This window comes from Vigna unguiculata, chromosome 5 (genome assembly GCF_037176805.1).
Source record: "Vigna unguiculata cultivar grain cowpea cultivar isolate G323 ecotype 2 chromosome 5, ASM3717680v1, whole genome shotgun sequence".
Taxonomy (NCBI): domain Eukaryota; kingdom Viridiplantae; phylum Streptophyta; class Magnoliopsida; order Fabales; family Fabaceae; genus Vigna; species Vigna unguiculata.
The window spans coordinates 48,954,680-48,980,154 of NC_140796.1; the positions used below are offsets into that span (position 1 = coordinate 48,954,680).

Here is a 25,475-nt window from a genome sequence, read left to right on the forward strand (position 1 = left end):
AAAAATGAAAAACTTTTTTTTCTAACTAAAAGAAAATTATATATAACAAATTTAATTTGGCACCCCTAAATTTTTTCTCCAAATTCCGCCACTGACCAAGACAAAGTTAAATTACTGTCTCAACTAATCAATTGATTGGCGATAACATTTACCGCGTGCATAATATATTCACAATTAAAATTACTTACTTTTCTTTATATATATAATCTGATCATAATACAATAAATCAAACAACACTTATCAAAGTATCATATGAAAAGGAGTCGTGGAAAGTTAGGAGGGATAAAAATATTTTTTATTTTTAAATTTCAAAAGGGAATTTTATTTATGGTGCGTCATGAAGCAAGTTATGGTAGCTCAATAACTATCACATGTATATTTCTCCAACTATAAGTCAATATTATGCTAAATTAATTATTTTTACAGAACATACTAAAAAACTCAAAATGCATAAGTATATCTTCAATTCAAACTAAACACTCCTCTTGGTGATAACATAACTTGTTCATATCAAAATCAACATGTGGTTTTCCAAATTGAATTAGGACAAGTTCTCATTCCAAACCATTTTACATATGATTAAATGTGTAACCTTGTTAATGGTAGTGAATATACGCTCTACTCACTCTCATGTGATGTAACTACTAAGATATTTTTCCATAAAACTATTTAGACTTGTTATTGTAATTATTACTGACATCACGAGGGTGTGTACCCAGAAAAGCATTAGAATTTTTGTTGAGCACTTGTTTGTGAGGCATGACAAGCTGGAATGTTATGTGCATGAAATTATAAGCTACTTAACTTTTATAATATTCCAATCCAATTCTTCCCCACACCCTACCCCTATTATACACATAACATGTGAAACTATTTGTATCCACAAAACTACTTTCAACCACACATCACATGCACTTCCTCATTACCCTAACCCTACCCTCTTTCCTTAACGTGCTTTCATGCTTTGCACCACATGCATCACTGCACATAAACTTCACATTGGCCCCTTCACGTAATCATTACTTTCTTAAATTTAACAACATGCACGTATAACATATATAACACATTATCACTCTCTTACGTTGGAAGTCCCACATCGACTAGAAATAAGATCAATTCATAATATATAAATGGGTCGATTTTGTCACTTCTAACATCTTATTTTAATTATCATTTCTTTATGCTCATCATCTATGAATCATTATATTAAGTCGAACTTGGAAGATTATTATTTTAGTTATCATGTCCAGAGGTATTTTGTTATTTGTATAAATCTTAAAAGATGTTTTGTTCGTTGTGTGTATAGTTTTGTCCTACTATATATTAGGGTTTGACCTGAAAATTTATTTTGATAAATCATGGACTTTTTATTCTAAATTGCATGTGATCGTTACTAATGAACATGTTTAGATAATTAAGGGAGCTTATTTAATTAGTTTGGAGATCAGTTTAAGCAACATAGGTGATTGATTGGTGAAGAGGAGTACAATGTCGAACCATGTCAGATTTTATTTTATTTTTTTCACTTTTCAGCTTTTTGTTATAAATTTCATATTTTAGATCTCATCAAAATTAGGTGGTGGTGCAATTGATTCTCATCTCATTTAGTTGGATTGTTATTAGTTTTTTCTGTAAGAATTAAATAATGTGTCAGAACATTATTTTCCTTATAATATGTCAATATTTTTTTTTTGATTCAATAATAACAAGTAAGTAAAAAGACCCGTTTGGAAACTTCATGAATAAAGTAAGGATTAATATTGATTGAATCCAAGAATATAAAAATTATTACCGTTAACTTTTGGTTAAATATAAAAGTTGACATCAACATCATATAACCAAACACGCTATAAAACAATTTCCTAATAAAATAAAGTAAAATAAAATAGTTTTGTAATAAATAATTTACTCCAACGTACTTGAGTGACTGGGTAATTAGTATTTCTTCACTTGAAAGTAATATAACAAAATGTGTTTTTCAATTTTCTTGGAAATAAGAATTTTAGTCAAAATTAATATTGTTAGATATTTATTCTTTGATATGCCTAACGAAACAAATGTCCAGTATGGTGTACCTCGATAACAAATACGTACTTAAGAATCTTAATTGAGTAATATTGAAGAATCGTATATTGAACCCTTAAGCATGTTTATAATGAAAAAAAAAAATACAATCTTATGACGTACTCGGAATAAAAAAATAAGAAGCATTTGATTCCACACACTAAAAAATATAAAATGATGAACACAAACGTTTAACGGAACCAATGAAGATGGATCCGAAGAAGTTGATGAAAACGATTATTAATCTAATTAATCTAATCTAAGTACATTCGTAAACTCCAACATTAACATTATTCAGAAGCAAAATGCTTTATGTTTTTCAAGGCAAATAATTATCGCAATACTTTAGGAATCATCTAAGTGTGAACCTTTTTGCTTAGACGCAATGACGAAAATGACCTCGACCACAGAGCGAAGATGTTTCCGTGTGTCAAAGGATGTCTCTTTTTTATTGGCTGAGGAAACGTCAGATTCCGTGAGATCTCACCTAAATGTGACACGTGTAGGCCATCCTCGTGATGTTAGCCACTTGATTGCCTTTTACAGTACCCACGTGAGTCGGAAACGCAATACGTCACGTGACTAATGTCGAGGTTTGGGTCCCATCCAACTGGAGTGCGCCACGTTGCGTGCTACTAAATCTGGCTCACGTGTCCATTGTCGGTATTCAATAAAACGATCTACAGTTAGAGATGGATTTAAAGAGACTTATAATAATTTTTTTAAGATTGTATTTAATTTTTTAAATTAGTAACTTCAGAGTTCAAATTATTATTATTATATTTAATTTTTTAAATAAACATCAAAATAAAAAAATGACATAATATTTTAAAATATTTATAGAATTATTTCTTTTTTAAATATATATATATATATATAATTTTATATATATATATGCTACAACTCTACATACTAATATAATTAATTAATCGTATATAATGAAAAAAGTAAAATTATTATAATATTTATTTTAAGGATTAAATATATATATATATATATTTATATTGAAAATTAAAATTAGTTAATCTTTTAAGACTTTGATTTAATTTATTTTTTCAACTTTAGCAGCATGCGTATTTAATTGTTTTAACAAAATTTTTGTAAATTTATTTGACTTTCATGTTTAATGATAATATTTGAGTTATTTATACCATTTGATATATCTCACCTTGATGATAGCTTAAAAACGTGTTTAAAATCTTAAATATAACAAAATTTGGTTAAAAAGATTAAATACACATCTAAAAAAATGGAAGACTAAATTTGTTCAAAATTTCAAAGAAAGACTAATTTTAATTTTTACAAAACAAAATATATTTAATAATAATTTTAATAACATGTACAATTTAATATTTATTGGTATTTATAAATAGTCTTACATAGTCAATAATATATTAGACATATTCATGCTATTGCAATTAATACATGATAAAATTTTCATTAAAAAATAGTTAGGTTTAGGGCAGGAGAGTTTTGCCACAAGCTCCGAAAAGCTCAGAGTAGTGAGGGATCCAGGAAACCATTTGCTTAATTTTTTTTTATATAACAACTCTATTGGAGTGTTTTTAAGTCTTTAATTAAGCATTGGATAAACAAAAAAGTTATTTGAAAACTACAAAATAAAATGTAATGATAAATATTTTCTTGAAATTTTATGGCTAACTTAAAATATTTAAAAAACACTTTATCATTTTCTTTATAATAAAGATAGACAGGCAGTATCTAATATTTCTAACGTTGCATCCATTTATCTTTTATATAAATATGAAGAAAATCATAAAAAAAAAGAAGAAATAAGAAAGTAATAATAGAAGCTGTAATTCAAGGAATTTTGTTATTTAGTGAATGGAATATTATAAGTTTACAATTTATATAAAATCCAGTAACATTTTATTAAGAAATTTTAAAATAAAAAATTAATTATGACATTTATAAATATTATATTTAGTCACAATGTTTGAAATTTAGGTATGAGTGTAAACTTTAAATTATATATATATATATATATATATATATATATATATATATATAATATGAGTATAATTATTATATCGAGATGGAAAATGAATTTCTTTCCTTGGTTTGCTAAGTTATAAGCAGAGTACGTCCTTTGTCATGACCTGACACATTAACCTCACAACCCAAAAACAAAAGAATATACAATAGCTTAATCAGTTAGTGTACTATATACCTATTTGTGACTATGATTGGTCTACTCTACTAACGCTGCAATTAGTTTATTTATCTACAAGCAAGCTTAAATAAACTAATGTATAACATTAGTAACTACCGTAGATAAGATATTTTTATGTTTAGAATGTACAAAAAAAGATTCGTTTATGTTTCTGAGCAATTAATGAGGTTCAGAAGAGACACTGTAGCGTTAAGCCAACTCTGTTCCCATGCATGCACTTGTTTGTCTTGTCTCACACTGATTCCATTCTGTGAATATGAGGTGATATTATTTTACCCAATATTGTTACTACTACTCTCATATCTTTAATTACAGAAAAAAAAAAAAAGTGACACTCACATCAAAATAAGTCATGCAACTGCGGAGAACCTTTCTAACTGGGTCACTGTCCATAATCTCTTTGCTCTTTATTCTTTAAGCATATCAACTTTTTATCCTCAAAAATCAAAAAAGAAAAAAAAAATCACGGACAATATGCACATGTCCTTGTCAAGGATACCAAGCCACATTATGTTTATTACTCAAAGCAAAAGTAGGAAAAAAAAATAAAAATAAAGAACAAGACCTTTTTAAGTGTTTGACATAGTTTGTTACAAAACTTGTCGTAATATATTCCTACATTTGAATAATTCACAATGCTTATTTTACTAACATAGATAATTAGAAACCTCACTTGCTTTTTGTTTTAGGAAAATAAACGTTCTTCGTTGTAAATAACCCTACTCAAGTATATATGTTTATTAATTTATTATAGATGTTAATTTTTTATTTAAATATTAACACTTGCATATAACTTCTTTGATGCTAAATTATAGTAAAATTAAAATTATATTTGTGTAATGAATGAAGTTGTGGTAAAAATTAGAAGATGATGAAATTGTCCTTTGGGAATTGCATGCAAGAACATGAACGCGTGTCATGGGATGGTTTCCAAGGCACATATTCTGCAGAAAAAGTGGCCAGCGATGACAGTGGAGAATCATGTGTTGAATTTATACATTTCGAAAATTTGTAAATAGTTCTGCTAACAATTAAATATTAAAACAAATCTATTGAAACTTATTTATAAAATACAATTAAAATTATGAAGAAGTGGATTTTTAAGACAGCTTAACTAAACCTCCTGAGCTAGTTTTTCATTATGTGAAAAGATTATACCTCTTTGCTTACATTGACATTAACAGAAGAAAATCACATTTCTTTAAATATAAAAGGAATAAACACAATTTTTCTGTACAAGCATAAATTCTGATCACAAACAAAATTAGTAAAATTTTTAAAATGTTTAAGTTTTAGATCATTTTGTTATTATCTCCATATAGTTTTTAATGTTTTGTTTCTTACGTGTTAGGGGAGAACATAATAACAGAACATTATGTCACACGAGCTGAATCTGATATTCTAATATAATTTCTCTACATATTTTCAAGATGAATGATCCATGTCAATATTTTCAACTTTTAGCATAACAAAATAACGAATCTGGAATTATAAACTAGTAATTAAATTAAATAAAAATAAAAGTTGACATGTTGATGAGTTGAGTGAATGATATGTTAATTGTTGAAATGGGTGTGGACATGGACATAGAGATTGAGAAAGAGAAGATGGATCATGTGACGGGAAAAACACAGTTACTGAACTGTCATTAAATTAAGGATGGCCCCGACAGGGACGGTTTGGTAATATGCTATTATAAAACTGGGCGGTTAGGAAGTCAGTCTTCTCTCACTTCTCTTCTTCTTCAACTTCCTTTACCAGCAAACACAAACACACACACACCAAAGAGAGAGAACATAACTACACAAAGCAAAGCATAGCGTGGCACAGGATAAAGAAAAGAACAAAGTAGAATCGCAAGACCAAAACAGAGCACCTCTCTGTTCTTATTCTCTCTCTCTCTCTCTCTTCGCTCTTCTTCTTCTTCTCTCCAAGGTGCCCAATTCCAAATTTTCTCCCTTTCCCTCACCTTTGGCTGCCTCTTGCAATTCGGTTCGTGATTTTGAGCATGGATTTTTCTTGCTAATTGCAAAGTTGGAAGATTTTTTTGAAAAACAATGACTTGGAAAAGCAGGGGAGACTTGCTTCCCAAAAGTGTTATGTCTAAGAAATGGGTGATTTTTCTCTGTATTGGAAGCTTCTGTGCTGGGATGGTGTTCACCAACAGGTATATCAATTCCCTGTTTTTCTCTGTCTCCGTATTTTGATTCATAGTTTCTTCAGAGCTTTCTAGATTCTGTTTAATCAATCCTGTTCATCATATATTTCATGCCTTCAGATCTTTATAATAAACGTCAAAATTCAGCTGGTTTTTAAGTGTTTGTTTAATTCATTGAATTTGGTGTGAGTTGTGTTTATCTTTGTTAACATGTTTTCATTTTTTTATGAATTCAGTGTTTAAGTCAACTCATACTTTTCTCACCATATTTCAGTATATAAAAACACAAAGAAGAAGTGGAATGGATCTGTATAATGATCCAATCCATTTCAGTTTTCGGTTGAAATTTCACTGACTACAAAATTCTAGTGACATGTCAATTCCGCTCTCACATATCACTCTGCCTCAGCTCAACATCTTTCAATTTTTTCCAACAATCAAGTCCAAGATCAGTTTTCACCGTTGAGCAAGTTTACTTCAATAGTTCATTTTTGTGGATGAAAAAGAAATCACTGGTTTATCTTAGTTACAACACACATCATTGCTTGTCATATCATTGTCACTAATGAATGGGGAAGAAGACCTGTGACATGTAATAATTGATCGACACTCTTAGTCTTTCCTATGGTAGTTGCAACTGAAGCACTTATTTTTATATTTACAAGTTGGTGAAACGTTGAATGATGGACCCTTTTGTTTTGGGATCTGCCTTATTGTTAAATAGCGATGGTCCAACATATTTGGGGTGCTTCAGTTTTTTAAATTGCATCGATTTTTGTCCTTGCACATCATAATAGACTCATTTCTAGTTCAACGTTCATAGTTTCTCCAACAACTTGACATATTTATTTCTTCCCAGGCTCTGATTTGACTATAACGTATCATGTTTGTGTACCTTTGTCACACAGTTATTGTGGTGCTTTGCTTATATGAAGTTTAAATATGTAGCAGGATGTGGACTATGCCTGAACCTAAAGGACTTGGACGAACAACAGCCATGGAAGCTGAAAAACTGAATGTAGTTTCAGAGGGTTGTAATACAAGAATTGTAAGCATTTGTTACATTCCCCCTGCTTGATCAGTTTTTGATTGTTACTTGGTAGTTCTCAAAGACAGTATTGCTTGAATTCAATGTTCCTGGTATGATGTAAAATCATGTGAAATTCCTATGTTTGTGTGCTTGTCTCCCTCAGTTGCAAGAGAAGGAAGTGAAGCGTGAAACTAAAGGCATCTATGGAGAGGTTTCCAAGACACAAAATGCCATACAGTAAGTTATATTATACTTATGTTATCATTGGTGGTAGTTTATTTTATTTGATTGTTGTTTTTGTGCTAAACATGTGTATCTGCATGAAATGCAGAACCCTTGATAAGACTATTTCAAACTTGGAGATGGAATTAGCAGCAGCAAAGGCAGCTCAGGAGTCTATACGAAGTGGTGCTCCAGTACCAGCAAATGCCAAGATGAGTGAATCATCTGGTAAAAGAAGGTACCTAATGGTCGTAGGAATCAATACTGCTTTCAGCAGCAGAAAAAGAAGAGACTCAGTTCGTGAGACATGGATGCCACAAGGTTCATATTTGCATGATTTTTCATCCTTTCTACCCAGTTATTTCTTGTTGGTATTTTTTTTTTCTACTTTTTTGCCCTCAGTTTCTTATAACGTGTTCTTGTGATAAAATGGTAAATAGGTGAGAAAAGAAAGAAGCTAGAGGAAGAGAAGGGCATTATCATCCGATTTGTAATTGGTCATAGGTGCATATCTCAGCTCTCTTAATCATATTTATACTGAATTAATCGAAACTTGAACTTTTTTGTTTTTCCTTTCTTTCACCAGTGCGACATCAGGGGGTATCCTAGACAGAGCTATTGAAGCAGAAGATAAGAAGCATGGAGATTTTCTGAGACTGGTAATGGTCCTCTTTGTCTCTACTTGAATGAACACTTGACAAAATAGCATCATCTCATTTATTTGAAGGAAAGATTAAAAGATACGCAACAGTTTTGAAATCTGAGTGCTTTGATTCTGCAGGATCATGTTGAGGGATACCTTGAATTGTCAGCAAAGACAAAGATCTACTTTGCCACTGCTGTTAACTTATGGGATGCTGACTTCTATATCAAAGTTGATGACGATGTTCATGTAAATATAGGTATTTAAGCTTTCTCAATATCTCATAAACTAACGTCGCATGAGGAGTTTTTGATAGAAGTTGTTGGATTCTTGTTCCATACTACGCATATCACAACAATATTCACTCCTTTTTCAGCGACACTAGGACAAACTCTAGTGAGACACAGATCAAAACCTCGGGTGTACATTGGATGCATGAAATCTGGGCCTGTTCTTTCTCAAAAGTGAGGATCTTTTTCTTTTATCCTTCTGCTATTTGATGAAAGTGTCGTAAACATGATCTAGTTTCATTTCTATGTTCTTACTTGGGGACTTTCTTGCAGAGGGGTAAGGTACCACGAGCCAGAATACTGGAAATTTGGTGAGGCTGGAAACAAGTATTTCCGTCATGCCACGGGACAGTTGTATGCCATTTCAAAAGATCTGGCTACATACATTTCAAACAACAAGTGAGTGTTACATCTCACTTGTATTGGGAAAAAGCAATTCAAACAAAATTAATAGACTAAAATGGTGATGTGATAGCTTATATATGTTTATGTCTTTGTCTCAGGCACGTTCTCCACAAGTATGCCAACGAGGATGTCTCACTAGGTTCTTGGTTTATTGGACTTGATGTGGACCACATAGATGATCGAAGACTCTGCTGTGGTACACCACCAGGTAAGAGTCCAAATTCTCTTGGTTCTTTTTGTGCTGTCTTCTGCTAAACATTAAGAATAACCTAAAGAGGGAATCCAAATTCATCATCAAATCATTATTCATTTGGGTAGTTTATTGATTAATTAATAACGTTCTACATTTGCATGTTGATTGTGGCAGATTGTGAATGGAAAGCACAGGCGGGAAATGTTTGTGTTGCTTCATTTGATTGGACTTGCAGTGGAATTTGCAGGTCTGCTGAAAGGATCAAAGAGGTTCACAAGAGATGTGGAGAAGGTGAGAAAGCTTTGTGGAGTGCCTCTTTCTAGTGGCATTGCAGCTAGGAGTTCCTCCAAACTCAGGAGGAAATAACCAGCACAGTGAAACTAGGCTGGTGCAAGAATCTTGTTTTTCTTTTTGCATAGTTTTGGGAAAGTATAGAGAATTTTCATTTTAATACAGAGCAGGAGAGAGAGAAAGAAAGAGTGGAGGAGAAAAAACCAAAAGGAAAGAACTTGAAGGGGATTGACCATGGTGGTTGCAAGAATAGGAACCATTGGATAGTCCACCCCACCAATTCTTTGATGCTTGATGAGGCACTCTGTGTGTTAATAGCTCCATACCTATCAAGCTCCTAATAAATGTAGATATAGTTTTGGTTGGATATTCCTGTTTTCTTCCTTTCATTTCTTCTACTTCCTCACATGTAATACCATAAGAGCAAAGTCACAATCCTAGAACACTGACCACTTTTTTTCTGTCTTCTTAATTATATGCAACAAACACCAAACATAGAATACATTAAATGGTTCCCAATTGCCAATTTGGCACCCAAGGTATAAGGGGAAAAGACCAAAACCTCCGAAAGTTTCAACTTCGCCATTGCCAATTCAAATTCAAACCTTTGAATTCCCATGAATCGAAATACCTAAACACATTGGACCTTATATCTACTTCATTGTGGTACCTTTTTCTGCGGTTTTGTAACTCATTAAGTCACTTAACACTGTTCCCTAGGAGGTTCTTAGGGTGTTGAAAATTGCAAGTTTGAAACAATTAAAATAAAACATACGGTGGAGTTAGGTACCACAATTGGGATGTGACGTTGGATGAAAAAACTTTGAAAAGTCTTTCTTTTTATGGGGTCAACGATTTACAAAAAAGTCCAAAGTGAGAAAATTACAAGTCTAGGGATTTATTTCTCTACACTCACCAAATGGTGGGCCCAACTACCCTATCTAACAGACATGGTAGGATTGGTAATGAAGTACCGTTAATCAATGGATTAAATTAAAACCCTAGGCTTAAAGAAAGGGGTGCAGAAGATGTAGTTGAAGACTTGAAGTTGCAACTATCACTTTCTTAGGAACACGGTAAAAGGAGCATGTTCTGTACCAGCTGAGGTAATAAGTAAAATGATGCCGTTTTCATTGATGTTATTAAGGTACAACTTCACTGCAGCCGGTAGTACTTCACTCGTGTTCAGAACCTAATTTTTAATTACTAAACAATTAAAAGATTCCTTAACGACTTGAGCATGTGTCCCACAAACTCAAAACCATGTTTTGTAAAGGGGATTAAAAGACAAAAAAGGGGGAAAACTATGATCATGACTTATAATGGCATGTGCATTTCTGAACGGGTATAATAATAAAGAAACGGAAAATAATAGAAAGAAAGGATTTATTGGTTAATTTATCAAAAGGGTTAATTTTTTTATATTATTATTTTGTATCAGTTTTAAAAAAATTATATATATGAGTTAAGTAGTACTTGATGTGCATGACTTCATTTGAAGTTTTGAAGTCTACAATGTCAATAAAAACTACAATTTTAAAAATATCAAAATCGACTTTAATATAAAAAAGTATAGGAAGTCTAGATTGATAATATAAAAAAGAAATTAATTCCTTTTAATAAATTAGTCCCTTTTATCATATTTTTTATTTTCCATATTTTTTATTTTTATTTTTTCCGAATTCCGAATTCCGAGGATTATATATATTTAATTGATGTAAAAACTTGTATTCTTTTAATTCGCAATGAGTTCCATTTCTAGATTTGAGGAGGCAAGAAATGACTATAAGTTTTTTTTAAGTAGGGATGGCAGTGTGGGCCGGCCTGCCCCATTTAGGTCCGGTCCGCATAAGGCCCGCCCATTGTTTGTTGGTCCGTCCCGTCCCGCACAATTTATGTGAGTTGTAATCACTGGTCCGTCCCGCACATCACTTGGTCCGCTTTTTTTTTTAATTTTTTTTAATTCTTATGATAAAACTTTCAATGTTTAAAAAACTGAGAAACTTTCAAAAGTTCACAAAATTAAGTAAAGACTTTGGGGAGTTGATGATAAATTAATAATTCAATATTTTCATCATTCATACTATGACATACACAATGTATTCTTTAAATTTTAGAACATTAAAAAATACATAATACTTGTATTTTCCAGTTATATAAGAATTTGAAAAGTTAATGCAAGAGTCCATAAAAAAATTAATTAACATACACAAATGCAAGTTTTTTTTATTATGCGGGCTTGCGAACTGGTCTGCGCTGACTGCAGGCTTATACGGATCAGCTCACTACGAGTCTACTACCTTGACCCGCCCCGCGTTTTTCACGCTGGCCTGCGAGCCGACCTAACGGATCAGACCCATATTATCATCCTATAAATTTGCTTTTTTGTAATAACATTTAAATATATTTTTAGCTTATGCATTAGAGGAGTTTTGAACTTCATTCTTCCCTTTTATGAATTTTTTGGTGGTTTATATTTCTAATCATTTTATAACAGGAGGAGTAGTTTTTATTCTCACTGTATAATTCCTCTTACTTAATTTAATATTTTTACGAGTAACTCACTTTAAATTGTTAAATTAAAAAAAAATAAAAAGAGATACAGAGTAATTTTATTAGGATTATTTTTAAAATAATTTCTTTCATCCCTATTTTTTAATGACATGGATAAAACACAGAGAAAAAAAAACAATTGAATTGTATGTAAATTTTCTTTAGCTAATCTTTTCTGTTAAAACGTTAAGAATTGAACAATGGGCTTGCAAGTGGGTGCGCTTTAAAAATTATTTGTTTTGTAATTCTTTCTTAATTTTAATAATTTTTTTCTTCTAATTATTTGGTTTGTTATGAAACTCATTCGCATTTTTAATCTATTTTTTATCTTTTCATATTATGTAATTATGTTAAAATAATGTATGTCAATTAAAAAAAATTATGTCTCATTTAAATATTTCTATTAATGAAACTTAGTTGATAAAATTTAAAAATATTTTTAAGAAAATATATAAAAAAATAAATATTCAAATTAAAATATATTTTAAATGTTTGTTTACTTCAATTCTTTAAATTCTAATGAGTATCTTTTTTATACACTAATAAAAATGATAATACATCATTTGATTAAAATGACGCAAAAAATAAATAATAAACATAATAATAAAATTTTAACATAGATCTTGTATCTTTTGAACTCCAATATATGTTGGATAGTGATAAAAAAATATTCATGGCAATTACATTAAATTTTTATATCGTAGTAAATAAAAGTTATTTATACAATTATAGTAAAAAAATTACAATATGATTGATAATGAGTTAGAAAATAAAAAATAATGAGATAAAATCTATCGAAATAATATTCTACATAATGAAAATAAACTACAAATAAAAATATTAAAAAATTAACACATGTGTCTTATAAACATTTTAAGAGACTATTGAAATAAATCGTACAAAGAAAAACAAATGTATAATTAAGGGTATGGTAAGATGAAAAATACCTTAGAGATCTAAGAAAAATTTTCAAATATCAACATATATATACTCAATAGTTGAGAAATAACAAAAATTGTTTTAGTGAAAACAAAAGAGTTCTTCAAATGAAACAAAAATTAATAATAATAAGTAAATAACTTTTTTATATTACCGAGTAAATGAAAGGTTTATGTTATTGAACATTTAATTTGAGAGTATTAAACATTCTCATATGAAAGAAAAGTATACAAATAAATAAAAATATTAAAAAATAATAAAAATATTCAAATGTGAGACATAAATTTTTTTTAATTGACATGCATCATTTTAACATAATTACATCAATGTTATGATAAGGACAAAAATATATTGGAGAATTCTTCATACATATATTTATACCCATACCCAATTAATGTGGGAATTCTCCACAGATAAAAATTCAGACAATAACATGGTAACGATTTTATTTGCAATATTTATTTGTTGGACAAGATGGGATGTGTTTATCTTATTTACTAATTACTAGATTTCGTCAAGTTACAATCTGAATCATGACAAGACGACAAAAATAACATAAGAAGACAAAGAAATCAACACCACAATTTAAGGAAAATTATATTTTAAAAATAATGTATTTGAAACTAAATTTGTATCCAGAGTGGATTACATGCAAAACAAGTATATATTGCAATACAAAATTTTTAGTTAAATGTGGAAAAATAATATAATTTTTAAAATATTTATTTTCTCCCAAAATCAAAAAATATATATGTAAAAACAATTTAAAGCTACTTTTTTTTTAGAAATTAAAAATTATTTGAACTCAACAAAACTCCATATTTACTTTTAGTTAGGATGAAAAATCGGAGTTAGATATTATTTATGAAAAAAGTGTTTGTTACGAAATATGTTTACGTTAGGCTCACAAGAATTACTTTACTTTTATGTATTTAAATTCAAAATAAAAAATATTTTAAAAAAAGTGTTTATGTTAGTCCGACAAGAATTATTCCTAACAATTTTAATTCATGAAAAAATTATGTAGTTATTGTGTTAAAAAAAGTGTTTTGTGTGTGTTTTTTTAGTCGTGAATTAAAAAAAAAGAACGTAGTTTAACATTTTAATTATATCACAGCTTCCATTCAGTTCTTAAATATTTTATCCTAGATGTAAGAGAAGTAACAGTAAATATTACGTTAACACTAAAAAGGATATTATTTAATTGGATTAAATATTTTTTTTGTCCTTTGTATTTTGAAATTAGTCCTTTTTTTAAGTTTTTAACCAATTTAGTAATTCATCTTAAAAATGTGTGGATTTAATCATTCTTATTAAATTTTGTTAAATTTATTTGACATTTTAAACACATTTTATGATAATATTTGATTTCACATTGAAACAAAATTGTGTCAAACGATATAAATAATTCAAATACTATCATGAAATACGCTTGAGACGTTAGGTAAACTTAACAAAATTTGGTTAAAAGGACTAAATTCATGCATTTTTAAAGGTAGATAACTAATTTGATCAAAAATTTTAAAAATAAACTCATTTTAAATTTCACTGAAATTTAAGGAACTAAAAACATATTTAACCCTTATTTAAGTATGCGAAAAATGTCACATCTATTTTCTTCGCTTATACATAAATTCACGTCCAATTTTTAATAGCATATAAATTTACAATTATCATTATTATGTCTGATCTGACCATCACGAGAAAAGTAAAATCGGTGGACGTAAAAGATTTTTTTCTGTAAGTGTGATGTCAACTGCCAAATGAAGGTAATTCCAGGAGAAGGTAATGCTATGTAGTTGTAGCTCCTTTTAGGCATACTTTGGTAAAATTAAGGTACAGCATTTTCTTACGCCAATAGTTTTAAATGTTATGTCCGTACTGTAAATCATTCGTTATAAATCTAATACATGTCATATATAATTTTAATATTTACTTATTTTGTAATTTAATTACAATATAATTTGTCAAATAAAAATATGAGTTAAATATAATTCTTTCTCTAAATTATTATAAAAGTCATATTTTATCTTCAAACTAAATTATAAAATATTTCACTCTTACATAATTATCTAAAAATATATTCAACAAATAATATGTCGAGATTATATTATAATTTTTTTTTATAAAATTTGTTTGTCACGTGAAAGATACAACATGTCATTTATTAAAACTTTCATAAAATATAAAAACTAAATACTTTAAATTTTAATTTAGAAGAAAAAAACATTTTATAATAGTTTAGAGATAAAACAAATATTTAACCCTACAGACGATGATTTTATTTTATTTTTTACACATTTTTCTTGCAAAGTGATTATTAAATTTAAGTAATTTTTAATTTAATTTTTTTTTAATTTTCATTTTTAAATTAAATTATTTTTCTAAATTAAATTAATTATCTAAAAATAGGGACAAATGTACACGTAATGTGTTTCCACTAATAAATTATAAAACTAACTATATAAAATAAACATCTATCCTAACCTAAAATCAACAGTTAACAGACTCAGTGTAGAATGTTGATTTATATACAGTAATTGTTTTTTCCATCTATCTCAAGATTTTGGCTTCACTCTTGAGAAGGACTTCTAAATCTACACAGTGGGGATTTAAACTTTATGGTCATTGGAAACCATGTGTTTAGGTTGAATTGAGATTTGAATTTTTTATATTTTCACTTAACAATGTACCTGTACCCTGCATTATTCATTGACTTACTTATTCACTTCTTCACCTACCATATTTGATTCAAATTTCAAAATAAACAAGTAGACATTGGAAAAATTATTGATCCCTATTAAAAAAATTTAAAAACACAGGTATACGGTCACTGTAGCAATTCAATGAATAAACAACATGATCATCTACGAACTATTTCTTGTTGTAAATAGTTTTCCTTTTCTACTTTTCAAGGATGAAAGCATCACATCTTGAAAATGTTTTTTTTTTTTTTTTTCAGTTTATGTATTTAAAACATGATATGCATCCACCTTTATACATTAAAATATTATATTAACTACTACTTTATCTCTTTCTTTATCACCATATTAATAATTATTTTCTCTTTTTCCTTTTTTATCTTGATTTAAAATTGTTACACACAACAAAGTTTAGAACCTGCTCTGCAAATGTTGAAAATAGCATCTGGAGTTCATAAATAACTTTCTAGATGTATTCATTCATGAATTCATTTCAATCGTAATCACATTTCTGGTACTTAAAATGAAATAGGATCAATATTTAGAAGAAAACTGGGAGGAATTAAACCTAAGAAAAAAGCAAAGAAAAAGAGTGAAAGGGAGATAAAGAGAAGAAACAAACAATACCAAAAGAAAAGATGCATGATACTTGCACACGCTTTCAGAGTCATCTCTTAGATTCAAAGCTTGTAAGCCACTTATTATATTCATCATAACTCAAACAATATAACTGAGTAAAAAGAGGAACATATTATTGAACTTCTAATATACAGAGAGAAAATGCAAAACATGTAAAAAGACAGCGTAAAGGAAAATCAGAAATAAAATGAGAATAGTGACAAGGATATAAGTAAAAACTAAAACACGAAACATGACAGGCTGGTCCAGTTCAATAATGACAGTATTTAAGGACAACATGATACTCTGAATTTTTTTGCAGAAGAAGAAGCCTAGTTAGTTGATAATGTGTAAAAATATGTATAAGTGAGACAAACTCTGGTGTGGAAAAAATGTGAGAACTTAACTCATCTAAACGAATAAAAACTTGATATAATACATATACCTGCAAAATTTTTGATGAGAAGAGAAGGGTTGTTCAGGGGTTTTAGGAGCAGTGGCACGTGATATTGGCACGGCTCAATCGAAAAGCAGGGCCTGAGACATTTTGAGCATTGCTTTCTCATTGAACCGGACCAATATCCCGTTAAACCGGTCCATTGTTCCCCTCCGAGAGAGAAGGAGACATGAAAAAAAGAAGAAGAAGAGAGAGTGATGTGTATGAATGGAGAAAAAGATGAAGATATATTGAGGTGGAAAAGCAAAAGAGAGAAGAGAGAAGAAAGAGCGGGAAATGGAGATGCATTAAATTTGCAACAACCCTTCAAGTGAGGAAGTTGGAGTATTAATTTAAGGGCAGAGAGGAGACAAATGTGTGGGTTTTAATGTTAGCATTTATGGATTATGGGGCAGAGAGAGAGAGAGGGATGTTGGTTCTCTTCAATCTGCATGGAACAGTAAAAAATAAGCTCTGCTAGTGCCACTCAACCTCTCTCATTAGGCACTTCGTAGGTTCAGAGAATGGTTTTTGTTTCTCTTTCACTTCTTATCTTCAAATATCACAATCCTTTGCTTAACATCTCAGGACTCAAGGTGCCTCATCATTTATTACTAATCAATAACTATCAACACTTCTCCTCCTGCTTTCTCCATTTTACTTCTTTGCGGTCAAGTTTTCCACACAATAGTGCTTTAGGTTACTGAATTAAAAACTTTTTTCTTTTTTTTTTTTATTGAGAACCGCCTAAATATCTTATAAATGAAAATTTTTTAGACTGCTTACATAACAAAAGTTATATAAATGTATTAAAGACGTGTTGTTCAATTTTTTTTTCTCAGTGACAAAAAAAAAGTTTAAATTCGGGTCACTAAAAAATATGTTTTTTTCCTCAATTTTTAGTAAAAACTAATATTAATTTATTTTTGAAATTTTGATCTAGTTTAGTTCTTCAATTTTAGAATTACATAAATTTAGTCATTTTAACTACATTTTGTTAATTTTATTTGACGTTTTAAACACATTTTTTAGTCAATATTGAACCAAAAATATATCAAATTTTATAAATAATTTAAATGTTATCATGAAATACATTTGAAAGATTAAATAAATTTTAAAAATTCTGGTTAAAAGAACTAAAACTACATAATTATAAAATTGAATGATTAAATTGAACTAAAATTATTAAAAAAAAAAGACTAATTTAAATTTTTACTTAAAGGAAAAGAAAAACATGTCTGATCCTTTGTTTGCCTTGCTTTCATCTAACTTACTTTCAGCTTTGGTATTCAGTTTGTTGGATTTTGGATAGCCAATAATGGGCTTGCCACAAGAAAAAAGCCCTTAACCACCATCTTTTTTATTCAGATTAAAAACTGAAAAATAGTTGTGAAATGAAACTGTATTTAAGACTCAGTAGTTTAAATAAATACGTGTTTCTATAACATTTTTTATTATTTGTAGTTTACGGAGCAACATTTAAGATAGATGTCTGTTTTAAATAACCGAAAGTTATAATGCCTTTTTAAAGTGTTCTTAAAATAATGATTTCAGAAGATTTATCCGATAATAGTTTTTGGGTCTTGCTGACCCGTGCCCACTAGTTAAGGATAATTAATATACATTGAATTTTACAAAAGTATATAGATAAGTGTAATATTAAATAAAATCTGACCTAATAACCATCAATGCAACTTTATTTTCTTTAAAAGACAAAAATGCCCATAAATATTATACATGTGTATTTAATATTTTATGTAATGTTCACAAATAAAATTTAAAAACTAATTAAATAATAAAATAACTATATTTTAATGTTGCTAAAAATTAGATATAAGAAAATTTAAATTAACAAAAAACCAACAAAAAATAATGTTAAACATCTAAAACTTAAAAAAAAAAACATAAGAAAGTATAAATTAACAGAAAAAAAATAGTGTTAAATATCTAAAAATGTTACAAAAAAGGAATAATTAAAGTGTCAATTTAAGACTTATTGATTTCTTTTTCTTTTTAGTAGAGACCTTCAAAATTTCAAAATCTTATTTTGTAATAGTAAGTTATTGTCTACACATTTAAAAGGGTATTTTTGTCTTTATAAAATTGATTATGTGCATTTATACTATTTTAATTACTGTATTTAATTATTTCAGCTTTCAATGTAAAAATGATGATATCAAAACACATTTATTATTCCTTAACTAGTGCTCTTAGGGCACTGGTTAGCATTCTCCATAGTTTTTAGAGATTTCCCTTAAATTCTTATCTCATCTTTTTCTTAAAGTTTGTTCTTTTAATATTTTTTAAACCAAATCATGAATAAATAAAAGGGTCCTGCACGGTACTAATTAAGGATAATTAATATACATTGGATCCTAAAAAATACATAGATAAATGTAATATTAAATAAAATCTGACCTAATAACCTTAATACAACTTTATTTTCTTTAAAGAACAAAAATGCCCATAAATATTATACATATGTATTTAATATTTTATTTAATGTTCATAAATAAAAGTTAAAAACTAATTAAATAACAAAATAACTATATTTTAATGTTGCTAAAAATTAAATATAAGAAAGTTTAAATTAACAAAAAAATCAACAAAAATAAATAGTCTTAAACATTTAAAAATTAAAAAAAACAACAAAAGAAAGTATAAATTAAGAGAAAAACAAACAAAAAAACAAGTGTTAAACATCTAAAAATGTTACAAAAAAATAATAATTAAAGTGTTAATTTGAGACTTAATTGAATTTTTTTTTTAGTAGAGACCTTAAAAATTTCAAAGTCCTTGTTTTGTAACAATAAGTTATTGTCTAAATATTTAAAAGGGTATTTTTGTCTTTATAAATTTATTATTGTATTTATACTATTTTAATTATTGTATTTAATTATTTCAACTTTTAATGTAAAAATGATGATACCAAAGCACATTTATTATTCCTCAACCAGTGCTCTTAGGACACTGGTTAGCATTTTTCTAAATAAAATTATGACTAAATATGTTTGGAGACCTAAATTTGAATGTAAAATTGAAATTCGTACAGTTTTAAATTGTGATATACTTTTGTTTCTAATCTTTAAAAGTGAATGATTGTAGTTTTTTTGACCCAATTAATTTTTATTTAAGTGTTAAGTGACATTACAAGTTAATATTTGAGCCAAAAAATGTTAAATGGTATAAATAATTTAAATGTCAGCTTAAAACACAATTTTATATGTAAAAAAAAAGTTTAGTACAATTTGGTTATGATGAATATATATATATATATATATATATATATATATATATATATATATATATATATATATATATATATATATATATATATATATATATATATATATATTCATGTTTTAAAGTTTTGGACCAAATTGTATTAAAATTCGAGATAAAGATGAATTTTAATTTTAGGATAAAATTTAAAATTAAAAATATATTTGACCCATAAAAATATCATTGTATAACAAATATACATTTGTATCATAAGTTTAAATATATATATATATATATATATATGTATATATATATAGTATTCAAATCTTTAGTTTTTGTGAATTTAAGTTATAATAGTTTATATATTGAAATATATTTATTTTTCAAAACTAAATATTTTTCTTGTGTACCACAACTGCTAAAATATTAATTATAACAAATTTTTATAAAATAAATACTTTAAAATATAAATTTTCTGTTAATGTAGGAGAGAAAATTATAATATAAAATATCTAGAAATTCTTCAGATAAAAATAGTTGAAGAAGCATGTGTAAAAACTTTGAAGAAAGCTCTATAAAAGTACTCAATAAAAATAACTCTAAAAGCTATTATATTCAACTTTTAAATAGTGGTTATTTACACAGTGTATTTTGTTCTAATAATCTATTTGGTGCATCGACAAAAATGATTTTTTTATATTTTATAATCTATTTTATTCCATTCATATATTTTATTTTTATCTTAAAATTAATTTATTTATTTCTATCACTCCACCCTTCTTTCATCACATCATCATCACCAAAAATAAATATATCATTGAACATTACTTTATTTTCTTTTATATTTTTAGTTTCTAACTTCCCTTTTTTTTAATTCTTTTGGCAGATCAATATATCCAAATTATCAATGAATTGTATTTTTATCTCACATATTTAACTTGTTTATGTAATGCTTGTAAAATATCACTGCCTGCTTATGGAATTATGAACATACTTTTTCACGATATTAAAATAATTTTTAATTCTAAAAATAGTGTTGTTCTCTCTCCCAAAGAAAACAGAAAAGTGAGCGTGTCTAATTATTGATTTTTCCTATTCATGATTATTAGATAACTGGGACCGTGCGACAAGAACATTCTAGAACAGTCCCATGTTTGGTCGATAGCGTTACGTAATTATCAAGTTTAGACGAATCTAGAATAATTTATTTTCTTTTATTTAAAATCGTTTTTTATGTTCAACATTATTTATGATATTTTAAAATGACACAATTAAGGAAACACTTTTTTAATATTATTTTCACTTTTAAAATTAGTCGTGCATAAATTTATATTATTTTTCCAAATTTAAGTCTTGTTAGTTTTTTTTTTTTTTTTTTTTGAGGGAAGGATTCTGAAGAGTAGAAAACATGATAACTTCCCCACAGATCTTACATAGAAATATGTTTCTTCAATTTTGAACGGATATAAAGAGAGAAATAAAAGGTTTATATTGGAATGACCACAAAACTATATTTATCTATGTTATATCTGAATTTTCATTGAAGATTTACATTTTTTTTTACTATTTATCTTTTATGTAATGAAGTGGTAAAATATTTTTTTTTACCAATATAATACTTTAAAAGCCATTTCACTTTTTACCATTTTTACTTCATTGTTTTCAAAATTGAAACAATGTTCGGATGAATTAGCTATAACCCAAACAATAACTTGGTTGAGTCCAGTTCAAAACGTCTCAATCAAAACATCAAATAAGAACTGATTAAATCCGTGGATAAGTTGAACCAATTTATCAATTAATTTGACAAAGGAAAATGATTTTTGACTACTAAATTTTGACAACTTTCTCTTACAACTTTAGGTGACATCTTTTAAATGGTTCTCTATTTCTCCATTTTCTCATTTTCAATATTCCAAGACCATTTAAAAGATGACACATCATGGTATAAGAGAAAGTTGTCAAAATTTATTAGTCAAAATATTATTGCCCTTTGACAAAATATACAAAATAAATAGTCTATTAAAAAAACTTACCAACCTATCATCATTTTAGTTTAGTTTTCTTAAAGAACTAAATACCGATTTAATTTTTCATTTAATCCTATGCAGAAAGCAACATAAAAACGTTTAATTTTTCCCTTCTGTTCAAAAAAAAAAAAAAAAAACTTGTTTTTCTAAGATCAACATGATAAAAACTTACATAATTATTCAAGGGAATAAATCAGTGTCCCTTCTTTACTAAAATTTAAAAACTATATTCATAGCTTTTTATTGTTACATAACCAAATGGTGTCTGTGTTTGAGAGATTTGAAACCACATTCTTGAGTTAAAGGAGCATATTGATGTTAATCTTCTGCAGATTTTTTGATTGATCTTGTATTGTACCCTTATGAATCATCACTTACGAAAAGCCTTTTCATCATAGTTTATCTTTCAACACTCCTCAGACAGCAAAAGATAAAGAGAAAACACAACCCATGTTGATCATACGCATAATATGATGGTGGATATGTGAGGCGAGTCCTAATAAATTTGCCTGGTTATATATGCAGATTGACACTATATTTTGTTACAACCAAAAGGAAAAAACCAGGGTGCAATTAAAACAAAACCATAGCCATAAAGACTTGGGTTCCACTTCCTTTATTCATTCATATCATATCACCGAATCCAGCATAGAGTTATGGCAACTAAAAAAAATACTCAATACACCTTTAAGCTCGATAAGCATGTGACATGAGCAATGGATATATACATGTTCATAAATATATAGTAGGTAGGTACTGCATGTGAGAACGACTAAACCACACTACGCCATTAAATAGTGCTGCGAACTACCATGCATACACCACGTGAATATGAAGAAGGAGGAAGAACTAAATTTCCAATGATATAACACTTTTCAGAATTAACAACTACAATCTATTTCGTAAATAGAGGGGGAGAATTCATCGCAGAAGACACAACAATAATACATGAGTCTAACTCATATAAATGATTCACATCACCTTTTAATTCAAAGCTTAAAAAACAATGAACTTTCGAATCTTCTATGTTATGTGTTCAAAATTTTCACTTTTACTCGACATGGAACTTCACTCAGACTTAAAATCCAATAGTGATAGTAAGGGTTTGACATTATTCATATTCATCCCAGCATAGTAACATGACTAGGCATCTTCTGAGAATGTAAAACCTGCCTCTGTACTCTTTGAAGGTGGCGGAGAATCTCCTTGGAAAGCGAGAACGTTGGTGACTTTTCTTTGTTGAGATGCACTGAGCCATTTTGTTGCCTCAAAAGGGTTCTCGAATCTACGATCTTTGGTGTTTGGTTTTGGTTTTGGTTGGTTGCGACACTGGGTATGGTGTGCAGGTTTTTATAGAGATCTGGTTAAGGAGGCACGTTGGGATTTTTCGAAATAGTGTGAGAGAGTAAGCCACAGAACTAGAAGACCCCACAGGTCTACTGAGTGACAGAGCAAGGAAAATACAGTGACATAATTTATGTTGTTTCATTCGGAGGAAATGAATATTTATGATTATTATGAAGAGATAATGGGGTAAGAAAGAGAAGTGTTATATGGAGTGTTGCAAATGACTGGGATGAGGTGTAAGGTGTAGGATTTTGGAGGCATGACTGAACGAAAAGTTACCCTACACTTGGCACTGTTGGAGTTGAATTGTGTGAAGGTTTTGAATGGCAATATTCAGCAGCAGCTTCTTTCACAGTTGCTTCACAGCTACTATGACTTTTTTCTCTTCTCCATGGCCCTACAAGTGGCACGTTTCGATTATACCTTCCATAATATCAATTAGAGTCAACTTTAGCGTTTAGAAAATATGTATTCCACCACTTCTGTCTTTTCATTTTCTTTTTTGTTTTTTCACTGCGTTTGCTTCTTCAAATGTCCATTTTTTATTGTTTTCTTTTCTGCTTTTTAAAGTTTGCACGTCAAGTTAATAACCAAAAAGCTTTTCACCATTGGGAAAAAAAAAATATAAAGTATAAGTTGATGGTGTTAATTGAGAAGTGTAAATAATTAAAGGACCACACCAGATATCTTAACATTAATTTCCTCCGTATGTTTCTAAGATAACTCTTAATTCTATCATTAGTATTTATTTTAAAGCCATTAGCAATTATTATATTACATCAATGAAACAACAATGACCTCCCTAATTTAAATACTGAAAATTTTCAATAAAAATTTAGAAACAACAATACTCTTATGCTTTTTAATCTATTCTCGATCTTGCACTAATTCTTTAATTTGAAAAATAGATTCACAATAAAAATTATTTTAGTTATTTTATAGATTAATTATATTTTTTTGAAACTATTTTATTGTTAACAAAAAAAATTTGTTATAAATTGATACCTAGATTGATTGGTGATCAAAGGGTAATGATGTTATATTAAATTTATATTATGGAAAGTTATAATAAAAAGTAAAATAAAGATGAAATGAAAATCAACTTGATGGAGATGTTGGTTAATAAACGATATTATGGTTCTCTCTTTGGCCATCACTACTAGAATTATTCATACTACATCGGATTTTTTTTTGTAAATTTGTTAAAAGAATTTGCAAAAAAATATTTTTTTCTGTCATTTTTTCTAAGAATCTTAATTTGTAGGTAATTCCTTCTTGGGTAATTATTTCCTACAAAATTATAAAATTCGCAAGTATTTCTTACAAAATTTGTTGCGAAAAATGTTTTGTACAAAATATTTTGCAAAAAAATTGGTAGTAATTTCTTGCAAAATTTTTTTCACAACAAAATTGTTAAGTATTTCCTATGAAAAAAATTTCAAAACAAAATTGACAGGAAATGAGTTTTTTTAGTAGTGCATAAGGTTCTTCTACAATAAGTCATTATGAAAGTACAATAGGAGAAAGAAAGACAAAAAAATATATTGGGAAGCAGAGATTGCAGAACAAAGAGATTGAAGTAGGCATTCTTACCCGATCTCTCACGGATCAAGGTTAGTATTTTATTATGATTTGTGTATATTAAATTTATGATTATCATATTACAATGTTTCTCCTAAATTTGTATGAACAATAGTTATGATTTTAAGGATTCTTTTATAAAATAGGCATGAACCCTAATTATTTTTTTCCTAAATTAGTATAATCCTAAATTTTGAAATTTAGGAATTCTGTTTTTTTTTGTGCTGCTTATGGAAATTTTGTTAAAGTTTTGAATTTATATAGTGTTGCTTATTTAATTAAAGTAGTATTAATTTTTTCATGTTTTGCACTCTGATAATTGTAATTTGTGAAGATAAATTTTATCTTCTTCTAGATATGTGAATTTTCTAAATAGGTGATTTTTCTAAATAAGTGAGAGGTCATAAATTTATATTAAAAAATTTATGATAAGGAGTAAAAGATATTCTTTTTTTCAAGAGAAAGGTTTGAAATGAAGATGAAAAAAATGCATCTAACCCAACTAAACATGTGAAATTTCATGAGAATCTAAAGAATTGAAGAAAATGAAAAATAAC

At 28.1% G+C, this 25,475-nt stretch overlaps 1 protein-coding gene across 2 annotated transcripts; it reads left to right on the forward strand.

The window, feature by feature from the left end:
* The first annotated feature begins 6,016 nt into the window (after nt 1–6,016).
* Nucleotides 6,017–9,857, forward strand: LOC114186189 (Galactosyltransferase family protein). 2 transcript variants are annotated; one of them, XM_028074229.2, is made up of 11 exons: nt 6,017–6,425; nt 7,368–7,464; nt 7,610–7,683; nt 7,778–7,989; nt 8,109–8,172; nt 8,255–8,327; nt 8,450–8,570; nt 8,688–8,775; nt 8,875–9,000; nt 9,105–9,214; nt 9,374–9,857. In XM_028074229.2, exons 1-11 carry the CDS (start codon nt 6,316–6,318, stop codon nt 9,520–9,522), a joined length of 1,224 nt encoding a protein of 407 aa, XP_027930030.1. In that variant the 5' UTR covers nt 6,017–6,315; the 3' UTR covers nt 9,523–9,857. The 2 variants fall into 2 exon arrangements, with proteins under 2 accessions (XP_027930030.1, XP_027930029.1); XM_028074228.2 differs by having other exon boundaries at nt 6,030–6,425; nt 7,365–7,464.
* The last annotated feature ends 15,618 nt before the right edge of the window (nt 9,858–25,475 follow it).